The sequence below is a fragment of the Ochotona curzoniae genome, unplaced genomic scaffold (assembly GCF_017591425.1).
Source record: "Ochotona curzoniae isolate NIBS_2020 unplaced genomic scaffold, NIBS_Ocur_1.0 scaffold_4701, whole genome shotgun sequence".
NCBI classification, from domain to species: domain Eukaryota; kingdom Metazoa; phylum Chordata; class Mammalia; order Lagomorpha; family Ochotonidae; genus Ochotona; species Ochotona curzoniae.
In genome coordinates, this window is record NW_024467122.1 from 30,129,712 (window position 1) to 30,153,934 (window position 24,223).

Below are 24,223 nucleotides of genomic sequence, written 5' to 3' on the forward strand. Positions count from 1 at the left end.
ATGTGAGCAAGGCCTACTTCATATCTAACTCGTCGTCCCCTCAGGGATGAATTCCAAAGGAAACAGGGTGTGGAAAAGGCAGGTGCACCACCGTTAAGGTCACCACGTTGGAGGAGCTCATTGCCTTCTACTTTTCCATCTGTACTTCAGTGAGTTCAGAATGGTCAAAAAGCCAGGTTGGCTCTTCCTTTGTCTTCTTAACAGACTTAAAGAAGCCAATTATAATTATGCTGAAATACATGTAAGACACAGTCAATTTTGGACACAAGTCTAGTTTCTTGACAATCAGTCTGCCAGTGTGGGTTTTCTTCCTTGACTAGAAAGTGTTGGGCAAACTCTTATTGAAACACACATCCTTGAAACAGTGTGCATCCATGAGTCACATAAAAATACAACAATAAAGATGTATTGACTTATTCGTGCTATTTTCTCCATTAACGTATGTTCAATACCAATCCCCAGATTTGGTCATTTGTATATTGAATCCCAGCATTCAAGGCGAGGACTACAGCAGCTAGGCCACTGCGCCAGGTCCATTTTTATATTTTTCAATTCCTAAAATGTATCTAAAAATAAGTGGATGATGGTCAAATCATATTATTGTGGGAGATGACTACCATATTTTGCATGCATAGTTAGAAAATGGCATGACCTTGAACTTGAGCAAAGATTGTGACCATGGGGCTCAGTGCAGTGGTCTAATGGCTAAAGTCCTCACCTTGAACACACCAGGATCCCATATGGGCCCAGGATCTAATCCCAGTGGTCTTGCTTCCCATCCAGCTCCCTACTTGTGGCCTGGGAAAGCAGTCAAAGACCACCCAAAGCCTTAGGACCCTGCACCCACGTGGAAGATCTGGAGGGCGTTGCTAGCTCCTGACTTCAGATCAGCTCAGCACCAGCTATTGCAGTCACTTGGGGAGTGAATCATTGGACGGAAGATCTTCCTCTTTCTCTCTCTCCTCTCTGTATATCTGCCTTTCCAATAAAAATAAATAAATCTTTTTTTTTAAAGTGGAAATAGTTATAAATTAGAATCATGAGGAATTGTTACTCACTGGATAGTAGATGAGAAGCAGGAACCCTAAAATAATTTTAGAGTGAAAAATGGCTGATTTTGATAATATCTACTAAGATGTTTGATAAAGGAGGAAAACGAGGGTGTAGAAGGACAAATTTAACAAGTTCTGTTTTGTAAGACCAAATTTGAGTAACTTTTAGAATCCCAGAAAAGTCCAATTAATATCTTAGACACGACACTTGGCTTACAGGCAGCACCCAGTAGTCTCAAATCAGCAAATAAATGACAGCATCATAGAATAAAATGACTGTTCTACTATAAAAATAAGATGTAATATAAAGACAATAATTTTTAAGTCAGCAGAAATTTATTCTGTTATGGTAGGGCATAATCATAATTTATTTAGAAAAATCATTTTCATGGAGTTTTTGTCTATAGTCATACCTCATTTATTTTGTGCATTTATAACTGGTGCATAAGATTTAAATTTTTTTTGTAAAAGCAATGTCTGATTTGTAGGGAAAAATAAATAAAATATGAGGAAAATAAAAATCACCTGTAATTACACATGTAATAACAATTTTGGAATATCTTCCTCCCTTTTTTTCTTTCTTATACATGTAAATTCTTATAATTTCAATAGTTTGTTTTCAGTTTTGTGTCACTTCAATATTTTTACATATTTTCTCATATCTGAATTTTTTTAGAACAGGATTCTAGAGGGCCCTGTGCAATAGCCTAGTTGCTAAATCCTCGCCTTGCATGCTGGGATGCCATTTGGGCACTGGATCTTGTCCTGGCTACTCATCTTCCCACCCAGCTTCCTGCTTATGGCCTGGGAAAGTAGTGGAAGATGGCCCAAAGTCTTGGGACTCTGCACCCACGTGGGAGACCAGAAGAAGCTCCTGGCTTCTGGCTTCAAATTGGCTCTACTCTGGCCAGTGCGGCCGCTTGGGGGAGTGAACCAGTGGATGCAAGATCTTTCTGTGTGTCTCTCCTCTCTGCAAATCTGCCTTTCCAACAAAAATAAATAAATATATCTTAAAAAAAATAGGATCCTAAAAATGTAAATAGCGAGTCAAAGTATATAAACCTTTTAAGAATTCATTTATTTTCACTTTATATGAAAGTTAAAGAGAGATCTTCCATTTATCTACTGGTTCAGTCTCCAAATGCATTGAAGAGCCAGGCTGGGCCAGCTGGAACCTGAAAGCTGGAGGTGGCTCGCCCCCACCCATGGGTGGCAGGACACTTAGCCCTGCCTGCCAGGTGCTCCTGAGGATGATGCTGGAATTGCGAGTAGAATGACTTCAAAGCCAGGTACGCTACTACAGGATATGGATGACCCGAGCTGTATCTAACGGTGCCATATACTTCCCCACAAAATGTGTCTTGCTTTATGATGCCAAATTGTATTTTTTTTGAAGGCTAATTAATGCTTTTTCCCAGCAGGCTACAGGAAGATCTTTTGTTATACTCACCTGAGTAAATTACTAACTGAGAATCACACATTACAAATTTAACCAATAAAACATTATATTGTTGCAAAACAAGTTGAATGAAAGAAGACACATTATAAGAGTATGCAAAGCATTTTATATAAAACACTGGAAATGCAAATTCAAGTGTGATCAACAACAGATCAGTAGTCCCATGGGGACCAGGAGGGGGGCAGTGGGTGGGAGGGCTTTATAAGGAGATCAGAGAAATACAAATCTGACACATCCCCAATATTATTTGTTTCCTGTTTTGAAAAATTAGCAATTTTCTCTTGGATTTCTCTTCGTGTCTTAAAATCTCATCACTCGAGCTCTCCAGATTTTTTCCCTGCAATTTCTTGCTCTGTTACAACGCTTTGGGAAGGGCTCGGTTTGGGGGGACAAGAGGATGAATACAACTCTAAACGACAGCAAATTGTACATCATTGCTTTTCAAACGAAAATCTTCTAAGCCAAACTTACAATAAGAAATGAGTGGCTGTTATAATAACCCAGGCCTTTGGAATTAACATCAAATATATCCGGCACACCTGCTTGGTTTTCGAGCTTTTGAAGTTACTACGCCCTATTCAACACTGGAGTGAAAGCACCCTTTCAACCACACTCCAGGCGCTGTGGCAAAGAAGCACTTGGCTCCCGATGGAGCGCGCAGTCGCCACCGTCCCTGGCTCTCTCCGGCTCCTCCTCTGGCTGCTTACCCAGGAAACCGAACTGCAGAGTGCCACGGATGAGCTCACGCTGGCGTGACGTCAAGAGCCTTGACGTCAGAAGGCGGTTGCCACGGGGACCGTTCGCCACCGACGGCAGAGTCGTGAAACCCCATCACCGCACTCCTCCTCTCCTGGGTTTCGGCCTCTGCAGGGTCTAAGCTGCTACAGAAGCTTTAACCTTAAGGGGGCCTCAGGGAGAGCGCGGAGCCGTGTGAGCTGCCGCCGCCGAGAGCTCCACCTCCGAGGCTCTGGGTCCGGGGGCCCCGGCCTGTGGCGGCGAGCGGCGGCGGCGGCTGAGGAGGGCGGCCGGCCCGGGTCTCCCTCGCTCCGTGCAGGGCCCGGAGAGGGGATCCGCCATATTGGAGCCGGAGCCGAAGGTGCCTTGGAGCGCGGCGGCGCGAGGCGGGTGGAGGAGGCGGCCCCGGCCTCCACCGAGGAGGAGTCGGCTCTGCCGGGGCCCGCGAGGCTGGGGAGTGAATGAGCCGCTCGGGCTAGCCGCTTCCCCGCCCACTCTGTGCACTCGGTGCCGCGGGAGCCGGCCGTGGCGGCGGCAGGATGTTCTCCAAGAAGCCGCACGGGGACGTGAAGAAGTCCACCCAGAAGGTGCTGGACACCAAGAAGGACGCGCTGACCCGCCTCAAGCACCTGCGCATCGTCATCGGTGAGGGGGCGCGGGTGGCGGCGCCGAGGCCTGGCTTGCCCGGCCTTCCCTCCCCGGGCACCCGTGGGGACTCTGCCGCGGGGACCGGGCGCGGAGCGGGCGTGGTGGGCGAAGCGTCGCCTCGCGTCCTGGGCGCGGGAGGGCCGAGTAGTCGGGCAAGGGAAGGCTTGGCCGCTTCCCACTACCCCAGGATATCTAGTTTTGACTTGAGAGGCGAAACTCATGTTTAATTAAAACTGCCCTAAAAACTTGGATGTTAAAGAACTTTGGCTAGACTTCGTGTTGTGGCTTCATGGTGTTGTTGATAGCTTGTGTTTGCCAGGTGACTTTACTGCAGTCTCCACCCAAGTGGAAAGAAAGAAAAACCCCCAAATTGTCTCTCACACCACGTAAACCTTAATTTCTGAAGTTTCTTGGCAGGTGAGGGCGAGGAGGAAGCAGTTACACCTCTTTGGGAAGTGGGTGGTTCCCCAAAGCTTGTGGGGAAGAGCCCCGCCCTCCGAGGCGTCTTGTTCATCCTGGCTGTCATTTAGAGAACTATTATTAGTTGTGGAAAACAAGGTAGTTTATGACTTCCTTTGCTCCTGGGGAGTAGTGTGCTATTCCTTGTGTGTTGGATGAAATCTTGTCTCCTGCCCTCAGCGCTGCGGCCAGAAGGTGCTCTGAGTTGTAGCGATCCTTTGTGGGCGGCTGAAGGTGATTGTACTCCTTAAGGCCCAGCACCTGTGTGTTTTCAGTGGCAACGTTTGAGACGAAAAGGAACATGGGTTTGCTTGTGCTGATTGGGTTAGAACCTACCTGCCTGAGCCTGGCTCAGGGTTCATCTTCTGCAGCTGTCTGATTCTTCGTGAATATTTGTTTTGGAAAGTGATATTCGTGCAGTTTTCCAAGTCCCTTGTGTGCATTACCATTACCGCCAAATATACCAGGCGTTGTTGCGAAGCTTCACTGCTTGCAAGTTGCTTTCGCATAAATGGCCATGCAGAACCTTTGCAATGACTTTAGCAATCTAGGACTCCATGGGTGTTGCTGTGTGTTTCTTTGTTTTTCTAACACACGAGAAAGCTGAAGTTTGGGAATGTTGGGGGGGTCACGCAGCTAGCAGCCCTGTAGCAAGCTGAGTCAGAACTGGAGTCCAGATTTTCTGTTTCCAACTTATTTTCTACTTTCTGCGTTTGTAACACCTGAGTTTCATCACAAATAACCTTTGCCTGTGGGATGCTAATAAGTAAATCCAGCTCTTGGGGAATTTCAAGAAAATATGTGTTCAAGAAAATATGAATTTCTAATTATAGTAGAGATTGTGGTCTTTTTATTCTACTTATGAGTTAAGTCATTGAAGAAGGGATTTGGCTGACAGTGGGACCTAGAAAGTGTGACTGAGGGAGATAGATCACAGATAATGGCACTCCGAAATGGAACACTCAGTGGAACTTGATCTGTAATTTGAGGCAAGATGTAGGTTGGGGAATGGCAGAGCTATAAAGTTGAGTTCAAACAGAGGATTGAGATTTCCTTAGTTAACTGCCATAATTCTTAGAGAATTCATCGATAGTTATAGAATGTTTAAGGACTGCTTTGTATATATCTCTTTGGCATAGAACTTTTGTATGTAGGAGTCGTGGTCTATACTAAGAGGTAACATGTCAGGCATTTTGTTAGGCCTAATTTCCTCAGTTTGAAAGCAACAGCTAAAAAGAAAAAAAGTCTTTGTAGTAATGTGTGGACTGTTTTTTTAATGTAGCATCACGCGTGTGTGTGTGTGTGTGTGTGTGTGTGTGTGTGTGTGTGTGTGTGGTAAACGTTTGAATAAGCCTTCAGCACTTCAAGTGGTGAGAGCACTGCGCTGAGCGTGGAGGAGCTTGGTACTGAGGGAATGCCTTTTAGTGTTTTTTAGGACACCTGTTCAGTAGGAGCGCTGTGCCCTGCCCAACAGGAGACAGTTGGTAAAGTCTGGAGATAGAACCAGGGAGAAAGGCTGCTGGCATCTAGTGGCAGCAAGGATGTTGCTGGCTAGTTGGCAGTGTCTTTCCCAATGATGTTCCAGCTGTAAATGCTAATGACTCTGAGGTTCAGGAGCAGGTGTATGGCATGACAGTTGAGTTGTCACTTAGTGCCTGCATCTGGTATTCCAGTGCCTGCTTCAGTCCTGATGCCTCTGTTTGCCTTCCAGCTGCTTGCTCACGGACGCCCTGGCAAAGGCCAGTGGCTCAAGGGCGTGGGTCCTGGTTTGGATGTTCGCCTCTTAGTTCAGCTTGGCCCAACTCTGCAGGATGGGGACGTTGTGGGATAGAGCTAGCGGATGCAGGATCTCTCTCCTCTCTCCATTGTTTCCCTCTGTGTCTCCTTGAAAATAAACATATTAAAAAAACAAAACAAAACCTGAGACTTAGAAGTCTTTTCAAAACATAAAACATGAAGCTTTGTTACTTTAAATTGAATGAAATATATTTTTAAGTATTAAATTTGAGAGGGAGAAACAGAAATGGACAGAATGCGCCCGTGTCTTCAGTAGTTTGTGTAGACTGAGTCTTCCATGTGGTTGACTTGAACCATCACTGCTGCCTCCCAGGGACCACCTCAGCAGGAAGCTGGAACCCCGTGTGTCACACTGCTAGACCAAACGCTTGCCCGTGTTCTCTATTTTTAAAAGATTGCAGTTATTTTGCTTTTAACTTCTAAGAGAATGAATGGGAGAGAGCAGAATGCAAAAAAGAAAAAAGTGTCTTAGAAGTTTCTCCATCAGGTGTTTTAAGAGCCACTTAATCTATTTTTGGAAGTGTGTATGACTTGGTATTTACAGAAGTCACTGTATTAAAATTTGTGAGAACCTGATCATAATTTAAATATCTATTATAAACACTTCTTTAGTTTGTATTTCTACTGAAGAACAATTCCTATCAAGTTTATACAGTCTCATTCTGAAGTATGATGGTTTAAATCTGTTGACATTGCTATATTTTTTATTTTTGGAAGCTAGAAGTCAGTTTTTTTTTTAAGGAAAAAAAGGCCTTTACTAATTTTTTTTTTTTTAAAGATTTATTTTTATTATTTTTTCATTGGAAAGGCGGATATACAGAGAGGAGAGACAGAGAGGAAGATCTTCCGTCCGATGATTCACTCCCCAAGTGAGCGCAACGGGCCGATACTATGCCGATCCGAAGCCAGGAGCCTCTTCCGGGTCTCCCACGCGGGTGCAGGGTCCCAAAGCCTTGGGCCGTCCTCGACTGCTTTCCCAGGCCACAGGCGGGAGCTGGAAGGGAAGCGGGGCTGCCGGGATTAGAACCGGCGCCCATATGGGATCCCGGGCGTGCAAGGCGAGGACTTTTAACCACTTGCGCCACCGCGCCAGGCCCTACTAATTTCTAAACTATTATACCCTCCCAACATTTTACAACAGGTAATGACAGTAAATTAGCCTATGTAAAATAGCTAACATCAGGCTTACACATAGTGAATATTGACTGAATGTTAGTTTGCTTCTTCTACTTTAAAATGGCAAGCTGACTTTAAAATTAAAACGATAGGGTCTGACACTGTGGCTCAGCTGGTTAATCCTCCACTTGCAAGGGCCAGACTCCTTGGGTTTGTCCTGGCTGCTCCACTTCCCACCTAGCTCCCTGCTTGTGGCCGGGAAAGAAGTGGAGGATGGTCCAAGTCCTTGGCCTCCCTGCACCTCTCTGTTGGAGGCCGGGAAGAAGCTCCTGGCTTCTGGCTTCAGATTGGCTCAGCTCTAGCTGTTGGGGCCATTTGGAGAGTGAATTAACAGATGGAAGATCTTTATCTGACTCTTCTTTCTGTGTATCTGCCTTTTAAATAAAAATAAATTTAAAAAAATAGATAAATGCTGATAAAGCTAAGAGAGTTATTTTCTGGCAGCCTTACTGGGATCCAGCAGACAGGCGGTAATTGCACATATTTGCAGTCTCTAGCAGCTTTTCACCTGTGCCTCAGGAGACCACCAAAGCGATCAAACGCAGTACGGGGCGCTGGATCACAAAGCTGGCCGCCCAGGAGTGGCTGAACCACAGCCCTGGGTCCTCGAGACCTTGTGCAACCCCTTCCTCCTTCCTGCCTTGCTCAGTAACCACTGCTCTGCTGACACTTTCTACTCCTCTTAGCATTTTTCAGGTTTTACATAAATTGATTTATATGCTATATAAATAGAATTATTTAGTAATATATATTAATATTATTGGCTTCTTTTACCACGTCTGATTTTGAAATTAATCTGTCTTGTGGTACAATGTGTCAGTAGCTCAGTGCTGTTCGTTGCTGAATAGTACTTACCTATGGTTAAACACTACCATAATTGGTTCATCCATTCACCTGAAGGATATAGCAGTCACAAATAAAGCCATCCTGAATGGTACTTGTTGTATAGACAACACATTTCTTTTTTCTAGGATCAATGTCTGGTAGTGGGATTTCTGGATCCTATAATCACATAGCAGTTGTATGTTTAACTTTTTAAAAAACTTGTGAACTTATTTTTATAGTCCCGCCAGCAGTGGTAAGAGTGCTGCTTCCTCCACTTAGGCACCCTTCTGCGTGGTCAGACCGCTTCATATTGGCAGCTAGGATGAGTGTGGACTTCAATTAGTAGTTCCCTGGTGTATAGTAACATTGAATATGTGTTCATGGGCCTACATGCCATTGTATAACTTAATGACTATTTTTGTTCAAATCTTTTATTTAGTTTTTAATGAAGTTAGCTTATATAATTCAAATATGAAGTTTATTTTTTAAAGTTATTTTCTATTGGAAAGGCAGATGTATAGAGCAGGAGTGACAGAAAAATCCTCTATCCACTGGCTAACTCCCTAAATGGGCTGCAGTGGCCGAAACTGAACCCATCTAAAGCCAGGAGCCAGGAGCTTCTTCCCAGTCTCCCAAGTGAGTGCAGGATCCCAAGGCTTTGGGCCACCCTCAACTGATTTCCCAGGCCATAAGCAGGGAGCTGAATGGGTGGTGGAGCAGCTGGGGCACTAACTGGAGCCTGTATGGGATCCCGGCACCAGCAGGCTGAGGATTAGTTAGTTGAGCCATTGTGTCGGCCCTTGCAGGTTCTTTATATACTCTGGATGTAAATACTACATCAAAGACATGCTTTGACAAGATTTGGGGTTGTCTTTTCATTCTCTTAACATTTTCTTTGAAGGAGTAGAAATGTTTATGTATATTTATATATATACATATATAAATATATGTAAATATTTATATATACACACATACTTTTTAGGTTTGTTTACATTTTTAATTGGAAAGGCAGATTTACAGAGAGAAGAAAGGACAGGGAAAGATCTTCCGTCTGCTGGTTCACTCTCCAAGTGGCCACAAGGGCCAGAACAGAGTCAATCCAGAGCCAGAAGCTTCCTTTTAGTCTTACATACAGGTGCAGGTTCCCAAGATTTTGGGCCATCCTCTACTGCTTTCTCAGGCCATAAGCAGGGTGCTGGAAGGGAAGTAGAGCAGCTGGGACATGAACCAGTATCCATATGGAATCTCGGTGGATGCAAGCCGAGGATTTAGCCACAGGCTGTTGCACCACGTCCAGTAGAAATATTTAATTTTTGCCATATAATATATATATATCAAGCTTTCTTAATAAATACTTTGTGATTTTTGTGTTGTATCTAAAATCTTTGCCTAAAATCCAGGGTGACAAAAATTTTCTTGTATGCTTTGGGAAGTTTTAGAATTATAGGGGAAAGTTTTTATGTATTTGAAAGGCAGAGTTTGAGTGGTCTTCCACTGCCCCACCCCCTTACTCTCCAAATGGCCGTATCAGCCAGGAATTTTTAGATTTCCCGCATGGATATGAGCAGCTTACGCACTTAGGCCATCTGCTGCTGCTTTCTCAGGCACATTAGTAGGGAGTTGGATCGGATGCGGAGCCTCTGGGACACAAACTGGCACCATGTGCTTTGCTGGAATGGCTGTACTATTATGCCAGCTCTCTTATCCTTTTTTTTAATAAAAAGATTTTAAAGATTTTAAAATTTTATTTTAAAAGATTCGTTTATTTTTATAGAAAGGCAGATATACAGGAGAGAGAGAGAGAGACAGGAAGATCTTCCGTCCAGCAGCCGCAACTGCTGCAGCTGCACCAATCCAAAGCCAGGAGCCTATTCTAGGTCTCCCACACAGCTGCAGGGTCCCAAGGCTTTGCGCCATCCTCGACTGCTTTCCCAGGCCACAAGCAGGGAGCTGGATGGGAAGCAGGGCCACCAGGATTAGAACCAGTGCCCATATGGGATCCCGGTACATTCGAGGGGAAGACTTTAGCCCCTAGGCTACTGTGCCGGGCCCTCCCTTATACCTCTAATGCATCCTGAGGGTGGTCTGAGGAAGACAGGTTTTGTGTGTTTCTTCTACTGTTTGCATGTTTTATCATTGTTTTAGCACAGTTTGTTGAAAGACCTGCCTTTTTTTTCCCCCCACCATCTTGGCTTTCTAGTTTTTCCAAAATTAACTTTTTAAAATATGTTTAGGCCTAATACTGGATTATTGTGTTTCAGAGATCTATTTGTATGTGTTGATGCCAATACCATAATGTCTTAGTTCTGTAATTTTATAAGAAATCTTGAAGTCAAATAGTGTTGCCTCTGTGAATTTGTTCTTCATTTTCGAAAAGTGTTTTTCTTCCAGTGTCAAGTTCTTTACATTTCCAAGGGACTTTTAAGATTGCTTTATCAATTTCTTAAAAATAAAAGTAGTGCAGACAACCTAATGGGATTTTGCCTGAGATTGTGTTAAATTTATAGATTACTTTTGGAAAATGACTAATGAGCAAACTATGGTTGGAGGAGGCAACTGATTGAGCTGAGGATGGTTAAAAAATTCAGACGTTCTGCTGGAGTGAGTAGTCGGACCTGTTGCATGTTCCGCGGGGGACCAAGGGCAACTTTAGGCCAGCCAGAGGTGGACTACTGCACTGGGACTTGAATCTGGGGGTACTGGGGGAGGGGGCAAAGCCTCCTTAGAGCTGGGGTGAGCGTGCCAATTGGGTAAGCTGCTCTTCTGGGCAGAGCTGGGAGGTTTTTACTGCTGTTCATCAGCTTGGGAGTTACTTGCCTGCCACGTGCCCTCAAGGGACCTCTACACTGTTTCCTCCTTTATTCCGGACTTGAAAACCTTTCTCAGTGATTTAATTTTAGTTTTCAGTGTCCTATGTGTCTGTTGTCAGACCTGTTCCTAAGTATTTTTACTTTTTAATGCTCTTGGTAATAGTATCTGCATATGTTTTTCTTATGGTATCCAATGTAGAAAAACTCAGGTTTTTGCCTTTTGTTTTGCATATTGATCTCATCTCCTATAACCTTGCCAAATTCATCTGTCCTATTGGTTTTCTGTGGGTTCCTTTGGATTTTTTTTTTAAAAGATTTATTTATTTTTATTACAAAGTCAGATATATGGAGAGGAGAGACAGGAAGATCCTCTGTCCAATGATTCACTCCCCAAGTGAGTGCAAAGGCCAGTGCTGTGCCGATCCGGAGCCAGGAACCTCCGCCAGGTCTCCCACATGGGTGCAGGGTCCCAAAGCATTGGGCTGTCCTCGACCACTTTTCCAAGCCACAAGCAGGGAGCTGGATGGGAAGTGGAGCAGCCAGGATTAGAACTGGCGCCATGTGGGATTCCGGCATGTTCAAAGCGAGGACTTTAGCCGCTAGGCCACTGCACTGGGCCCATACTTGTTTATTTCAAAAGCAGAATGACAGGGAGAAGCAGAGAGAGAAAGATCTTCTGTGCACTGGTTCCTTCCCCAAGTCTTCATGGGCCATTAAACAGGGTCCTAGATGAGAAGAGGAGCAGCTGGGACATGAGCCAGCACCCAAGTGCGATCTCTGCAGTGCATTTGGAGGCTTACCCTTTACAGCACAGGAGCAGGCACACTAGCAGGAAGCTTGACTGAAAGAAGAGTGGCCCGGACTCAAACCAAGTGTTTTGGTATGTGATGCAGCTATCCGGCTTACCCCACCGTGCTACCCTGTCCCTAGAGAATGAATTTGTTATTTTCAATTGTTTAGCAAAAAAAGTATGATTGTTTATCCCCAATGTGAATACTCATGTTTTCCCAAAGATCAACGTGAACTGTCTTTAATCAGAAAAATAAGAAAAACTAGCTGTTTAGTAGGTATTAAGTGGTAACATATGAGAGGAGAAAAATAGATGCTGATTAAATAGATAAGTTAAAGTTTATGGATTAATTTGCAGCAGATTTGGATGAAAAATGGGGAATGTGTGACTGTAATTTACTTTTGGAAAGAAACTAATAATGCATTTAAAAAAATTCCGGTTTTCCACTCTGAATTTGTGTAGGTGTATGGATTCATCCCCCCCCCCCCACTTTTTCCCGTCCTGCTGTTTTTTCCTGTATTACAGTAGTACAGGTTACAAGTTTAACTTTGACATTTGAATGTGTCATGACATGATAAGTTCAGGTGAAGGTAGAAATCCCAGTATTGTATTTTAGAGGTATATTTGAAAGACTCATTGGCAATCTCTCATTCGGAAGTACAGACACATACATACTGGCTAGTGTCTTTGCTTCCCAGATGCTAGTCTCTCTTGTACAGTTCATGTATATTCATATACATGTATTTCTTTGCATGTACATACATATTATACTTTGCATATTTGTTCTTACATCAGAGGGGACATAAATATTTGTCTTTGATTCTGGTTTACTTCACTAAGCATAATGGTTTCCAGTGGGGACCGTTTTGTTGCAAATGGCAAGATTTCCTTCCTCTCTCTGTCTGGGTATTCTATTGAGGATATGTACCACATTTTCCTTTACTGTTGATGGTTGTTTGGGTTGGTTCCATGTCTTCAGTATTGCGTATTATTCCGCTATAAATAAATCTAGGGTTGTAGGTCACTTCCCTCGAATGCAGAGTTCATTTCCTGTGGATATATTCCCGGGTGTGGCAGGGCTGGGCCGCATGGTAGATTGGGCACTCTCCATACTGACTTCCAAAGTGGTTGTACTGGTTTACATTCCCATCAACAGTGGATCAGGGCACCTTTTCCCCTACATTCTCACCAATATTTGTTGTAAGGAGCTGGCTTTGGACTAAGTGTTTTTACATATGACATTAGATCCTTTTAATATGTGTATATTCCCTTGTAGTTTCAAATTTGACTCTTATTTGTTTGAAAAATTAATTTAGTTCTACAAACCACTTTGTATTTATGCAGCTTCTTGCCATAAACAGTGTTACTGGTTAATCTATCCAGTAGAACAAGAAGCTGTTTCCTGTCTTTGCATCAGAACTTCATTGTTTAAAGGAATTCATTGAACCTAAAGGATCTTGTTACTTAAAGGACTGAATAAAATGTAGAATAACACAGTGGTCAACAACAACTGACCAGGCATTTCTTCAAGAAAAGAAACTATCCAATTCCAGAGATGAGCCGATTATAGCCATAAGGCATCAAATTTGGTTCTTAGATTTCCTAGCAACTTAAGTGAGAAGAGAAACAAGTATTTGATAATTTGGAAGAAGTGTTTTTATTTTGGTTAAAACATTTCTATTTGTGATTCTAAATTCGGGAACAGTTTGTGGTTTTTGTATGTGCTCATGATTTATGTAATGTCTCTTTAAGAAGAGACATTATTTGTTTGTTGATTTATTTGTTGAAAGGCAGAGTTGTGGAAAGAGGAATAGATAGGCACACAGAGCCAGACAAATAGCAGAATCTTTCACACACTGATTCAGTCTCCACATGGCACAGCAGCCAGGGCTGGGTCAAACAAGCCGGGAGCTTCATCCTGGTCTCCTACTTGAGCCCTCTTCTTTCTTTCCCAGGCACATTAGCTGGGAGCTGCATCTAACACAGAGCAGATGGGACTCGAACCTGCACCCCTATGGGATGCCAACAGACCCATGGCCATCAGCTTTATCCTCTCTGCCACAACTCTGGTTCCTAATATCTCTTGCTGAAGGATCCAAGTTATAGAAAAAGAACTTGGAGAAAATTGGAAACAAACTAAAAATGAAACATTTGTCTGTTTCTGTAAATGGCATCACCATCTCCCAGGTTACTGATATGAATCTTTCATCTTTGACAGTGTAGTTTGGTATTTGAAATGATTATGGGCACTTTGTATCTCCTGTCCAGCCATGTTTCTTTCTGATATTAGATGGTTCTTTTAACTTCTTATATTCATTCTGCTTGATATTCCTAACTTCAGTAGCTGCACTGCTGTACTGTCATTCCAATTAAGGAACTAGCCTTTAAAAATGCATTTGCGTGGCAGAGAGGGAGTGAGGGAGGAGAGAGAAGTGCTCCCGTCTGCTGGTTCACTTCCAAATGTTCATGTGGCCTGCAGTCTGGGAATGCGATCCAAGCTTCCCACAGCTGGAGCTGGAACTTAATTACTTGAGCTATCAGTGCCGTAATGGCACTCCATGCTGGGCTGGAGTTCGAGCACCTTAACCTGCAGCCTGGCAGTTGCTCTTCTGCAGACTGTTGTTACGTAATCAAATCCTTGCTTCAGTGTTGGTGTTTTCCATCATGTGTTTTGTTTTTTATTTTTTTAATGTTAAGTTTTTGATGCTTACCTAGTTGATTCAGGTAGAAAGGGTTGAGGATTAGGGGAAAGTAGGTGAGACCATTGTTTCCACGTTTTCTTCTTCCTGTATCTAGAGGATGGGATGGGGGAGATAAAGGGAGAAGCTGCACTCAGCCTCCCAACCACTTCCCTTCAGTACCCTGGGATGGGGAATGGCCACCCGAGGTCATCCTGGGGTCCCCAGTGTGGAGCATGTGCCAAGGGTTCTGTGGTTTCAATTCTTCTGGTATACTGTTGATCTCGCTGGCCCAAGGATGAGGAAATCTTTCCAAGGTCTGTTGGCTGACATAGTCCACCTTAGAGTCTCCATTCTCCCAGATATTTGCTGTCAATGCTTGGCTGGGGTAGTTGACCAATTTGTTCTGTTTTCCTTCCTCTGCTATGCTCCCAGATGCCTTCTGCAGGCTCCAGTGGACTGCCATCTCCTCCATGTGCATCTGGTCATGCCATCCACTGCTCCATCTAAGCCACTGAGGAGGCCCAGTTCTAACACATGGGCTTCATGGTCAAACACAGATCTTATCACTCTCTCCATTGTTGAAGTTAGGGTTAGGGTTCTGAGTCCAGTGGTTCAGTTGGGAGGGTTCCCCAAAGAAGCCTCCTCTGAAGTGGTCCCAGACCTGACTCTTGTTTGTGCTTGCTAGTACGGGATCCAGTTCTATCCTTCACCCACATCAGCCTATTCACACACTGGTAGTTGCAATTGCTGGATCAGTTCTGTCTCCAGCCTGGCCTCTTATGTAAATCAGTAGATGCTGTGGCCCAGCTCAACCCTGCCCACTACGCACTCGACCCTCATGTATATCCGTAGGAACTGTAGCCTGGTAGGAATGACCTGCAATAACTCCCACCAGGCCCACCCCCAGCCCTGGTTCCTGTGCTTGCCAGCATGTGCAGCCGGCTTGTTCTGTTTGTCCTATGTCCCATTCAGCTCTTGTACACTTCAGTCGGCACTGAATCTTAGCTCAACACAACTGACCCCACTGTTTAGCGGAAACTCATCAGCACGTGTCACCACCTCTTTCCCCAGGCCCGCTCCCAGCTGTGACTCTCATGCTCACCAGTGGGAGTTGCAGCCCATCAGAGAGGTACCCAGAGTTTCCCTACTGTTCTCACTACAGCCTTGCTTGACAGGACTTGCCCCTAGTCTCAGCACTTGTCGGCTGATGCTGCAACAAAGCACAACGATCCTGCATTTACTTTGGCTCATGCCTGCACTAGTGGATATAGTCAGTCAGCCCAGCATGCATCTCCCCCTTACCCAGTTCACATGCTGGCCAACAAGTATGTTAGCCCTGCTTGGCCCTGTTTGCTCCCAGTTCCAGTACCAATACTCACCAGTGGGAGCAGTGGCCTAGCAGGAGAGCCTTCAGCCTTTGCACCAGGCTCGTACCACTACCTGGGTCTCACATGTGCTGGTGGGTCTTTGGTCCAGACTGACTTTGTCACCTCCTGTCCTGGCAGGAACAATAGCCTTGCGCTTCTGGCCCACACCCCTTCTGGTTCTTACTGTTGAGTACTACAGCCCACACCATACTTGGTCCACATGAGACACAGCTCTCGCTGTGATTCAGCAGGTACTGAGACCTAGCCCAGCTGTCCTGTACCCACTCTGGCTCTTACGAGCATTAGTGGGTGCTGAAGTCTAGCCCAGTCTGGCACATGCCAGATCCAGTCCACACCCATGCTGAGGGACACAGCAGCCATGTCCAGCCCAGATCATCGCCCCCATTCTCGCTCTTGTGCTTACCAGAGGGAACCACAACCCAGCTGGGGCTTCCCCTTAGTTTCCCAACCAGGCCTGTTCCCAGCAACAGATCTTGCGCCTGCCAGTGATTGCTCTGACCCAGCATGGCATAGCCCATCCTCCATCCTGGCCTTTGCCATTGGATGCTGCAGCCTGTCCTATTCTGTTCCCCGCTCCTTCCTCCCCGCCCAGTCCCAGCTCTGGCTGGCAGGTGCTGCAGGTTAGCTTTGTCCAGTCTGATCCTATCCCTGGCACATGCAGACCAGTGGGTGTGATAGCCTAGTCTTGTATGACCCACACTCCAGCCTGGCTCCTGCACATGCCAGTGGGAGCCCTGCCAGGTAGATCCCCAGCCCTAGCTTTAATGTGCACTGGCGAGTGGTGGTCGGTGGTGATCCATGCCAAGTAACCCAGCTTAGGTCTCACAATGTGCAATGCGGGTTGGTGCATCAGTTTGACCCATGAAGATCCTCCAGCATACCCCCTCCAAAGCCCTCGGTCTCAGTACCCCCACTTACCTGCACATACAGTGGCCATCTTCCTTCCCACACATCTCCTTATCCCCATTCCCTGATCAATCCACGGACCACACACATTTGGAAATCCCCAGGCTCGCTCTCTTGTCTGGATGTGAGCCCCCAGGTCTCCTCACGCCCCCACCAGCACCATCCTGAAATCAGGGTTTCAGGAGTGTGCTGCCAGTCTGTGTCTGTAGCAGCAGCCAGGAGGCTGCTCTCCAGGGTCACCCAGGACTTCCAATATTCTAAAGATGTGCTTTCTGTGGATAACATGCCCTTGATTCTAAGTGCTTCAACAGCATTTGCTTATGATTTCCACACAGTTTTAGCTCTGTCCATCCCACTACACTCTAGAGCAGCACGTCCCCACTTGTCCCACTGACACTGCAGACTCTCCAAGTGTCCCCTGCATCACCGTCTTCTTTAGCTCTTCGTTTATCCCTGACATTTTATACTCAGCAGTATGTTGGTGATACAAAATATTATTTTCTGTTATATGGTTTTATAGATAAGCAGATCCCTCTCCCCCTCTTCTGCTTCCTCCTTGCCGGTTCCCGCCTCCCACCATTTCCCCCTGTATCACAATAGTACAGCCCTTTAGTAACAGTCAAATGTTTGATGTTCACTATTTAAGTGCTTCATGGCACTGTAGGTATATAGGCAGAGGTAGAATCTCTAGTATTGCACTGCCAATTGGGTATATTTAGCTGTTTCATCGAGAGTCTTGCTCTTATTCGGGAGTAGAGATGGGTAGTGCAATGCATCTTCACTTCCCGGTGTGCTAGACTCCCTTGTACAGTTCATCTATGAGTGTGTGTGTGTGTGTGTGTGTGTGTGTATAGTTGCAGGTTGCTTTCTCATTTGTGGGTTTCATTTCTTTTCGATATATTCCCATGAATGGAATGGCTGCAATAGCCCCGGACTGAAGCAAGGAGCTTGATGTGCCTTTTAGGTCTCCCACCTAGATGGAAGGGGCACAGGCACTTGGGCCATCTTCTACTGCCTTCTCTGATATAAAAGCAGAAAGCTAGATCTAAGTGGAACAGCTAGAACCTGTTCAAATATGGGATGCTGCCATTGCAAGCAGTGGCTTAACACACTATGCCAGCTCCAATGTGTTGTTCTTGGCTGTGTAACTAAGGGGTACAGTCTTTGTTGAAGAAAAGCATAAAAAGTTTGTTTACAAATATGAAAGCACATAAATGAGTGGCTAGGAAGATTATCAATCCTACTAATGTCAGTCATCTATGAATTTAATCTGTGGATACTGATCACTGCAATTGAATTTTAAAAATCCCAATATTACTCATGAAATTTGAGGTTATTTTCAAAATCATATGGAAAAGCTAAAGGCCATAACAGCCATGAGATTTATGCTAGTTTCCTATGGTTTCTCTCAACAAATTGTAGCCACATATTTGAGGGTTTAAAATACCTAATGTTTGTGTTCGCACAAAGCTGAGGAGCAGGATCTGAAATCGGGCTCACTGGGCCAGAGCCTCGGACGTGGCAAAGTGCTGCTTCCCCGGAGGTGGTGGGGAGAAGCCAGGCCTGCCCAGGTGCTGCCCAGGCGCTGCCCATCACCTGCTCATGGCGGTGGACCTCCTCAAGGGCTACGTCCTCCAGTCTCTTTCTGCTTTCTTCACACTCTCCTCTGCCTACTTCTGAGTCAGCTTGTGGAATTAAATGGTGGGAGTGAGGCCAGGGTCACTGAAAGCTCATGTGTTTCTGGGTTTGTTGGGTAGAATGTAAGTGTTTTTTTTCTTGCAACAATGGGGTTATCTGATTTTTTTCTTAAAAAGAAAAATTAAATAGAAAATCCTGAGTGATCCTGATGATGGCTTCGTTTCTGTACTAGAGTCTTAATCTCTAATCTTTTTTTAAAAAAAAATTTGTGTCATTTTTTGGAAGCAGAGCAACAGAGAGAGAGAGAAGTCTCCCATCTGATGTTCACTTCCCAGTTCCAGGTCTGGGTCAGTTTAAAGAGCCAGGAACTCCACCAGGGTCTCCCACATGAGTGGCAGGAACCTGACTGCTTGGTCCATTCCCTCTTGCACTCCAGATGCATTAGCAGGGAGTGGGACCAAAAAGCTGAGTAGCTGGGCTCGAGTTGGCACTCCTGTTTTGGGATGTCAGTGTTGCTAGTATCACAACACTGGCCCCTGGTGTTTTAAATTATTAATTTAATAAATTATAAAGATAAACATTAGAAAAGAATTGATTAAATGAAATAAAATTACTGTTGGTATTTTTTTTTTAAGCTAAATGCCAGGAAATTTCTAAGCAACTAATTTTCTTTCCCTCCCCCACCCGAACCTAAAATAGGTTAAGAGTATGTCTGTCTTACCAAAAAATTGTTGTCATTGTCTGAATTCTTTTAATCAGTAGTTTCAAGGTTCCCAGTCACTTTCCCCTTTCCATCAATTGTTCTTTGGGCTTTCCAAAGGCAGTGGGTTGTTAGTGTGAGTCATATTTAAATGTGCCATTTTTTAAAGTAAATTTTAACAAAATAGTTATTCATCCGAGTTTGTATTCTTTTTTTTTTTTTTTCTTTTTAAATTGGAAAATGATGTATCTCAGCAACCATTTGAACCTACCTGTAGTTCTTTGCAATGTTTTCGTTAACTACAAAGGAATAAAGGAGGTGGTGTTACAGAAAAAAAAAGCATTAAATTGGAAACCTGTCATGAATATAGAAGAGTCCTTGCTAAATCATTCACATTAAAAAATGCAAATGTACTGCGGTAGTTCTGGGACTGAGATTCTTTCTGTACTCCCCAGTTTTTGTCATTTCAAGTTGTTGTTTCTGTAATGACTGCCAAGGTGATTTCTCCCAGTCTTTTCTTTGTTCTGTGTAACTACTGAATTGTATAAGTGGTCAGCTAGTGATTGGACGGGGAAGTCCAAGCTCTGGGTCAGCAAGCATCACAGCCAATGCCAAAGTGTTGTGTGATTTGTGGGATACCTTCAGCACTGAACCCGTTTATAGTTCTTCCTTCTGCCTGTGTGGAGTCTCAGCATCAGCTAGGGGTGAGCGCTGACAGCTGCCCCCAGTTTCTCTTGGCTTGCTCACAGCCGTTGGTCTCTGTGTGACTTCTCTTTTTCTTTTTTCTCTTCTCTTCTTTTCTTTTTCTTTTAATTGCAAAGTCAGATATACAGAAAGGAAGAGAAGCAGAGAGGATGGTCTTCCGTCGGATGATTCACTCCCCAAGTGACCGCAATGGCCGGTGCTGTGCCAATCCGAAGCCAGGAGCCAGGAGCTCCTCCGGGTCTCCTTCGTGGGTGCAAGGTCCCAAGGCTTGGGCCCTTCCTTGACTGTTTTCCCAGGCCCCAAGCAGGGAGCTGGATGGGAAGTGAAGCTGCCGGGATCCTGGCGCATTCCGTGCGAGGACTTTAGCCACTAGGCCAATGTGCCAGACCTGTATATGACTTTCTACATTAGCAAAAATATACCAGGAGTTTTCAAGTCCACAACTGATACTTCATTCTCCAGCTTCTTTTAAGCAGTTTTGTTTGTTTTATCTTGGATTAGCTTGCCTTTTGTTTTTGTCTCCTCAGTAGGCAACTTTGATTTTAAACTATTTCCACCCATTGTTTTAGACCAGTGGTCCCTGGGGTAAAGGCTGTTGCACTAGATGATCTTTGCAAGTACAGGTCTTCCTGGATGCAGTTAGGTAAGTCAGCAGCAGTCCTCAGAATAGGGCACTGGACTTTGTTTCTGCGTTAGCGGATAGATTTATGAGATTTTTTTTATCCACCCTGTATTTATTTACTTAAAGGTGACATGATGGGGAGCTGGGCAGAGGGAGAAGGGACAGGAGAAAGATCTTCTTTATGCTGGTGCATTCCCCAGGCGGCCACAGCAGTTAGGGCCAGGCCAAGCTGAACCTAGGGCGTGGGCCTTTATGTACTGCTTCTAAGATATGTCACAGGAAGCTGGATGGAAGGAAGTAGTACCTGGCCCAAGCCAGCTGCCCTATGTGGTTGTGATGTCACAGTCGGTAGCTTAGTCTGCTATATAGTAATCCCCTCTCTGGCTGTTGCTTTTTGGGGCTACTATTGGCTAAGGCAGAGGGAAATGGAAATAGGTTAAGTTAAAGTGCTGCAAAGCTGACCTCTTACTGAGATTGATCCATTTTTCTTTTTTTTTTTTTTAAAGATTTATTTTTATTATTTTTTTATTGGAAAGGTGGATATACAGAGAGGAGAGACAGAGAGGAAGATCTTCCGTCCGATGATTCACTCCCCAAGTGAGCGCAACGGCTGATGCTATGCTGATCCAAAGCCAGGAGCCTCTTCCGGGTCTCCCACGCGGGTGCAGGGTCCCAAAGCCCTGGGCCATCCTCGACTGCTTTCCCGGGCCACAGGCAGGGAGGGCTGCCAGGATAGAACCGGCGCCCATATGGGATCCCGGGTGTGCAAGGTGAGGACCTTAACCACTTGCACCACCGCGTCAGGCCGATCCATTTTTCTTAAGTAAACGTCCCTGATTGTTACAAGCTTTTAGTTAATTTCCGTATTTGTGAGAAAGCGTTGACTGTGTCTTTGTTTAGTCGCTTTTGTAGAGATATTCTGAGGTCAATATTATACCAACTCACTAATGTTAACTGCTATAATCTGTTATTAAGTTGCACTATCAACATTCAGATGTCCTTTTCTAAATATTTTTAGTGGCTGGATATTCCATTGCATGAATTTACTTTGTTGTGTGCCTTTCTGTGTAGCGAGTAGTTGATGAGATATTGGGAATTTAGAAAAGAAAGATATGACTCATGTCATAGGAAGAACTTGGACTTTATCCTGTATGTAATGGAAAGCCATGAAATATTTTAACTCTAGCAGGATACCTAGGTTTGTTAATTCATTCTGGTAATAATGTGTGGAGGTTGGTTTAAAACGATACGAAAGTGTCGTAAGAGAGAATAGGCAAGGGTCTACTTACATATTTCAGGTAAGAGATCATGAGATACTGGAAAAGCACCTGGGAAGAATGTTTCATTGATTTGTTGAGTTAGTGTTGGAGTGGAGGAGGATTATGCAAGAAGGAAATTGAGTTCTGAAATGAATCCCTGGGTTAAAAGATAGGTGACACCACTAAACAAGAGAATGTAGGGTGGAGAAGATTGGGAAGATTAGAGAAGACTGGGTCCATTTTTTTTATTAATTTATTTTTAAAGATTTATTTATTGGGAAGTCAGATATACAGAGAGGAGGAGAGACAGAGAGGAAGATCTTCCTTCCAATGATTCACTCCCCAAGCGGCTGCAACGGCTGGAGCTGAACCAATCCAAAGCTGAGAGCCAGGAGGTTCTTTCAGTTCTCCCACACAGGTGCAGGGTCCCAAGGTTTTGGGCCGTCCTCAGCTGCTTTCCCAAGCCACAAGCAGGGAGCTGGATGGGACGTGGAGCTGCTGGGATTAGAACCGGCACCTATATGGGATCCCGGGTGTGCAAGGCGAGGACCTTAACCACTGTGCCATTGCGCCGGGCCCGACTGGGTTTATTTCTATAGAAAATTGAGGTTGAGATACTTGTGAAGAATTGGATAGGTGGTTGCCTGCATCTTAATGAACAGCATGGACTGATGGCACTGGGCTTGAGGTATTAATATAGACATAGTTAAAGTTATGTTGGATGAAGGAGGGAGGTCGTACTTCTGCCGAGCACCAGTGCTTAGTGGTTGGTCTAAAGAAAGAGGAGCTTGTGATAGGGATGGAAAAAGGAAAAAGAGAAAGAAGTGTTTACCACTCATCTTCTTGATTTAAGCATGATGATTTTTCAATAGGACATTGTTTTACTGGCATTATAGTCTTGATTTTTTTTTTCTTCAACATTCAGTGTTCCAGTTCAGTCCTGAACTCTGTTATCATAGTCATATTGTCCTGGGAAGTAGCATATAATAAAATGTGGAGTATTTTATACTTAAGACCTACCTGATTGTATTCATTGCTGCTTGATTAATTTTTAAAAAATAAGCTAAGAAGTAAATCTGTGCATGTTTTAAAGTTTTTTAAATTTTATTTTAATATTACAAAAGGGAGAGGATTGCAGACCTGTTGTGGGCCTCCGGTTGGGATGGAGTGGGTGACAGTTGAGAGGGGTGACATCAGTGATTCAGTTTTCTCCCTGAGGGTATTACCTGGGTGGTCTTGGTTGTTGAGCTTTGTTACACCAAAGGTGAACAATCCTTGCTAAGGCCTATTGGCTGTCCTTGTTTTCAGTGCGCTCACCGACCTGGATGCTTGTTGTCGAGCTTGGCCTGAAGTGTCATTCAAACTGTCCTTTCCATTTTTTGATAAGATATTCAGTCTTCTATTACCTTAAATGAACTGGCTATCTTGAATTTTGAGGTCATCTGAATATGCTCTCCCGAGGGCCAGCCACTGAGCTGATCCAGTCCTGCAAGTTTTGCTCTGCTGTTGGACCACATAGCTAAATGATTTTCCCTGAGATCACGGATTAAATGCAGTGGTCTAGTTGGGCAGCCTTTTAAAGAACCTCACTTGGGAGATCCTCACACTTACTTTCCTGTGTGCCAGTGGGTGCAGCTGGCTGGTCAGTCACGCTACCAGCCCTGGTTCTCACATGTACTGGCTGGTGCTGCAGCCTAGTTGGAGCAACCTTGAAAAACTCTTCCAGACCTGCACCCAAACAGCTTTCATGAGCACCAGTGGATACTGGGAGTTAGCCTGGCTTGGTCTACCCCAAACCTGGCTCTCTTGCACATGGGCAGTTGCTCTGGCTTGACCCAGCGAGACCCTCCAGATTTCTTCTGATCCACCCCATCTCAGCTGTCTGAATTACCTCTGGAAGCAGTGGTTTCATCAGTGGAAGGAACCCCCAAGAAATCATTTTGTATATGTCAAACAAGCCTTTAGTGGCCGCCATTTAAGTCTATCCCCAATCACCTGTTACCTTCCCCACAGTTCTTAAAAAAAAAAAAAAAAAAAAAGACAACGATGCTGTTACATTAGTATAGTTAACATGGAGCTGACATTAACTAGGCCCAGAGTGGCAGCCAGCTGTTGGCTGCTTTTCTCCCAGTAGTGTAACACTTGTCTAGGTACAGGGCAGCCTGAACAATTACTAGTAGCTGGTGGCAAGTTTTTTCTTTTCTTTTTTTTTTTTTAATCCATTTGAGTTAGAGAGGGACACCCTCCCCCCCCCCCCCCCCATTCTTCCATTTGCTTGTTCATAACCTAGATATCTGCAGTGGCCATGGCCGGACCAAGCCAGAGCCAGAAGCTTCATTCAGGTCTCTCATATGAGGAGCAGGGGAAGGGGAGGTGAGTGAGTAGAGGGTAGGAGTCCAAACACTTGCCTTTCTTAAACTGTTATCAGGGAGTTGGATCAGGATTTGGCCATCTTCTGCTGTGCTTCAGGTGCTTTGACAGGAAGCTGGATCAGGAGCAGAGTAGCCTAGACTGAACCAGTGCTCCTACAGGACACAAGTGTGACAGGAGGTCCCAACCTGCTATGTCCCACA

At 44.7% G+C, this 24,223-nt stretch overlaps 1 protein-coding gene across 6 annotated transcripts in view; it reads left to right on the top strand.

Annotated features, from left to right (window-relative positions):
• Positions 1 to 3,285: 3,285 nt before the first annotated feature.
• RALGAPA1 (Ral GTPase activating protein catalytic subunit alpha 1) overlaps positions 3,286 to 24,223 on the top strand; it is a 195,868-nt gene continuing 174,930 nt past the window's right edge. For 3 of the 6 annotated variants that reach the window (XM_040968822.1, XM_040968823.1, XM_040968827.1), the window contains exon 1: positions 3,361 to 3,891. In XM_040968822.1, the coding sequence (XP_040824756.1) occupies positions 3,786 to 3,891 (106 nt within the window). In that variant the 5' untranslated portion in view covers positions 3,361 to 3,785. Of the gene's footprint in view, positions 3,892 to 24,223 lie in introns of all 6 variants that reach the window. The other 3 variants (XM_040968825.1, XM_040968826.1, XM_040968824.1) reach the window with 2 other exon arrangements.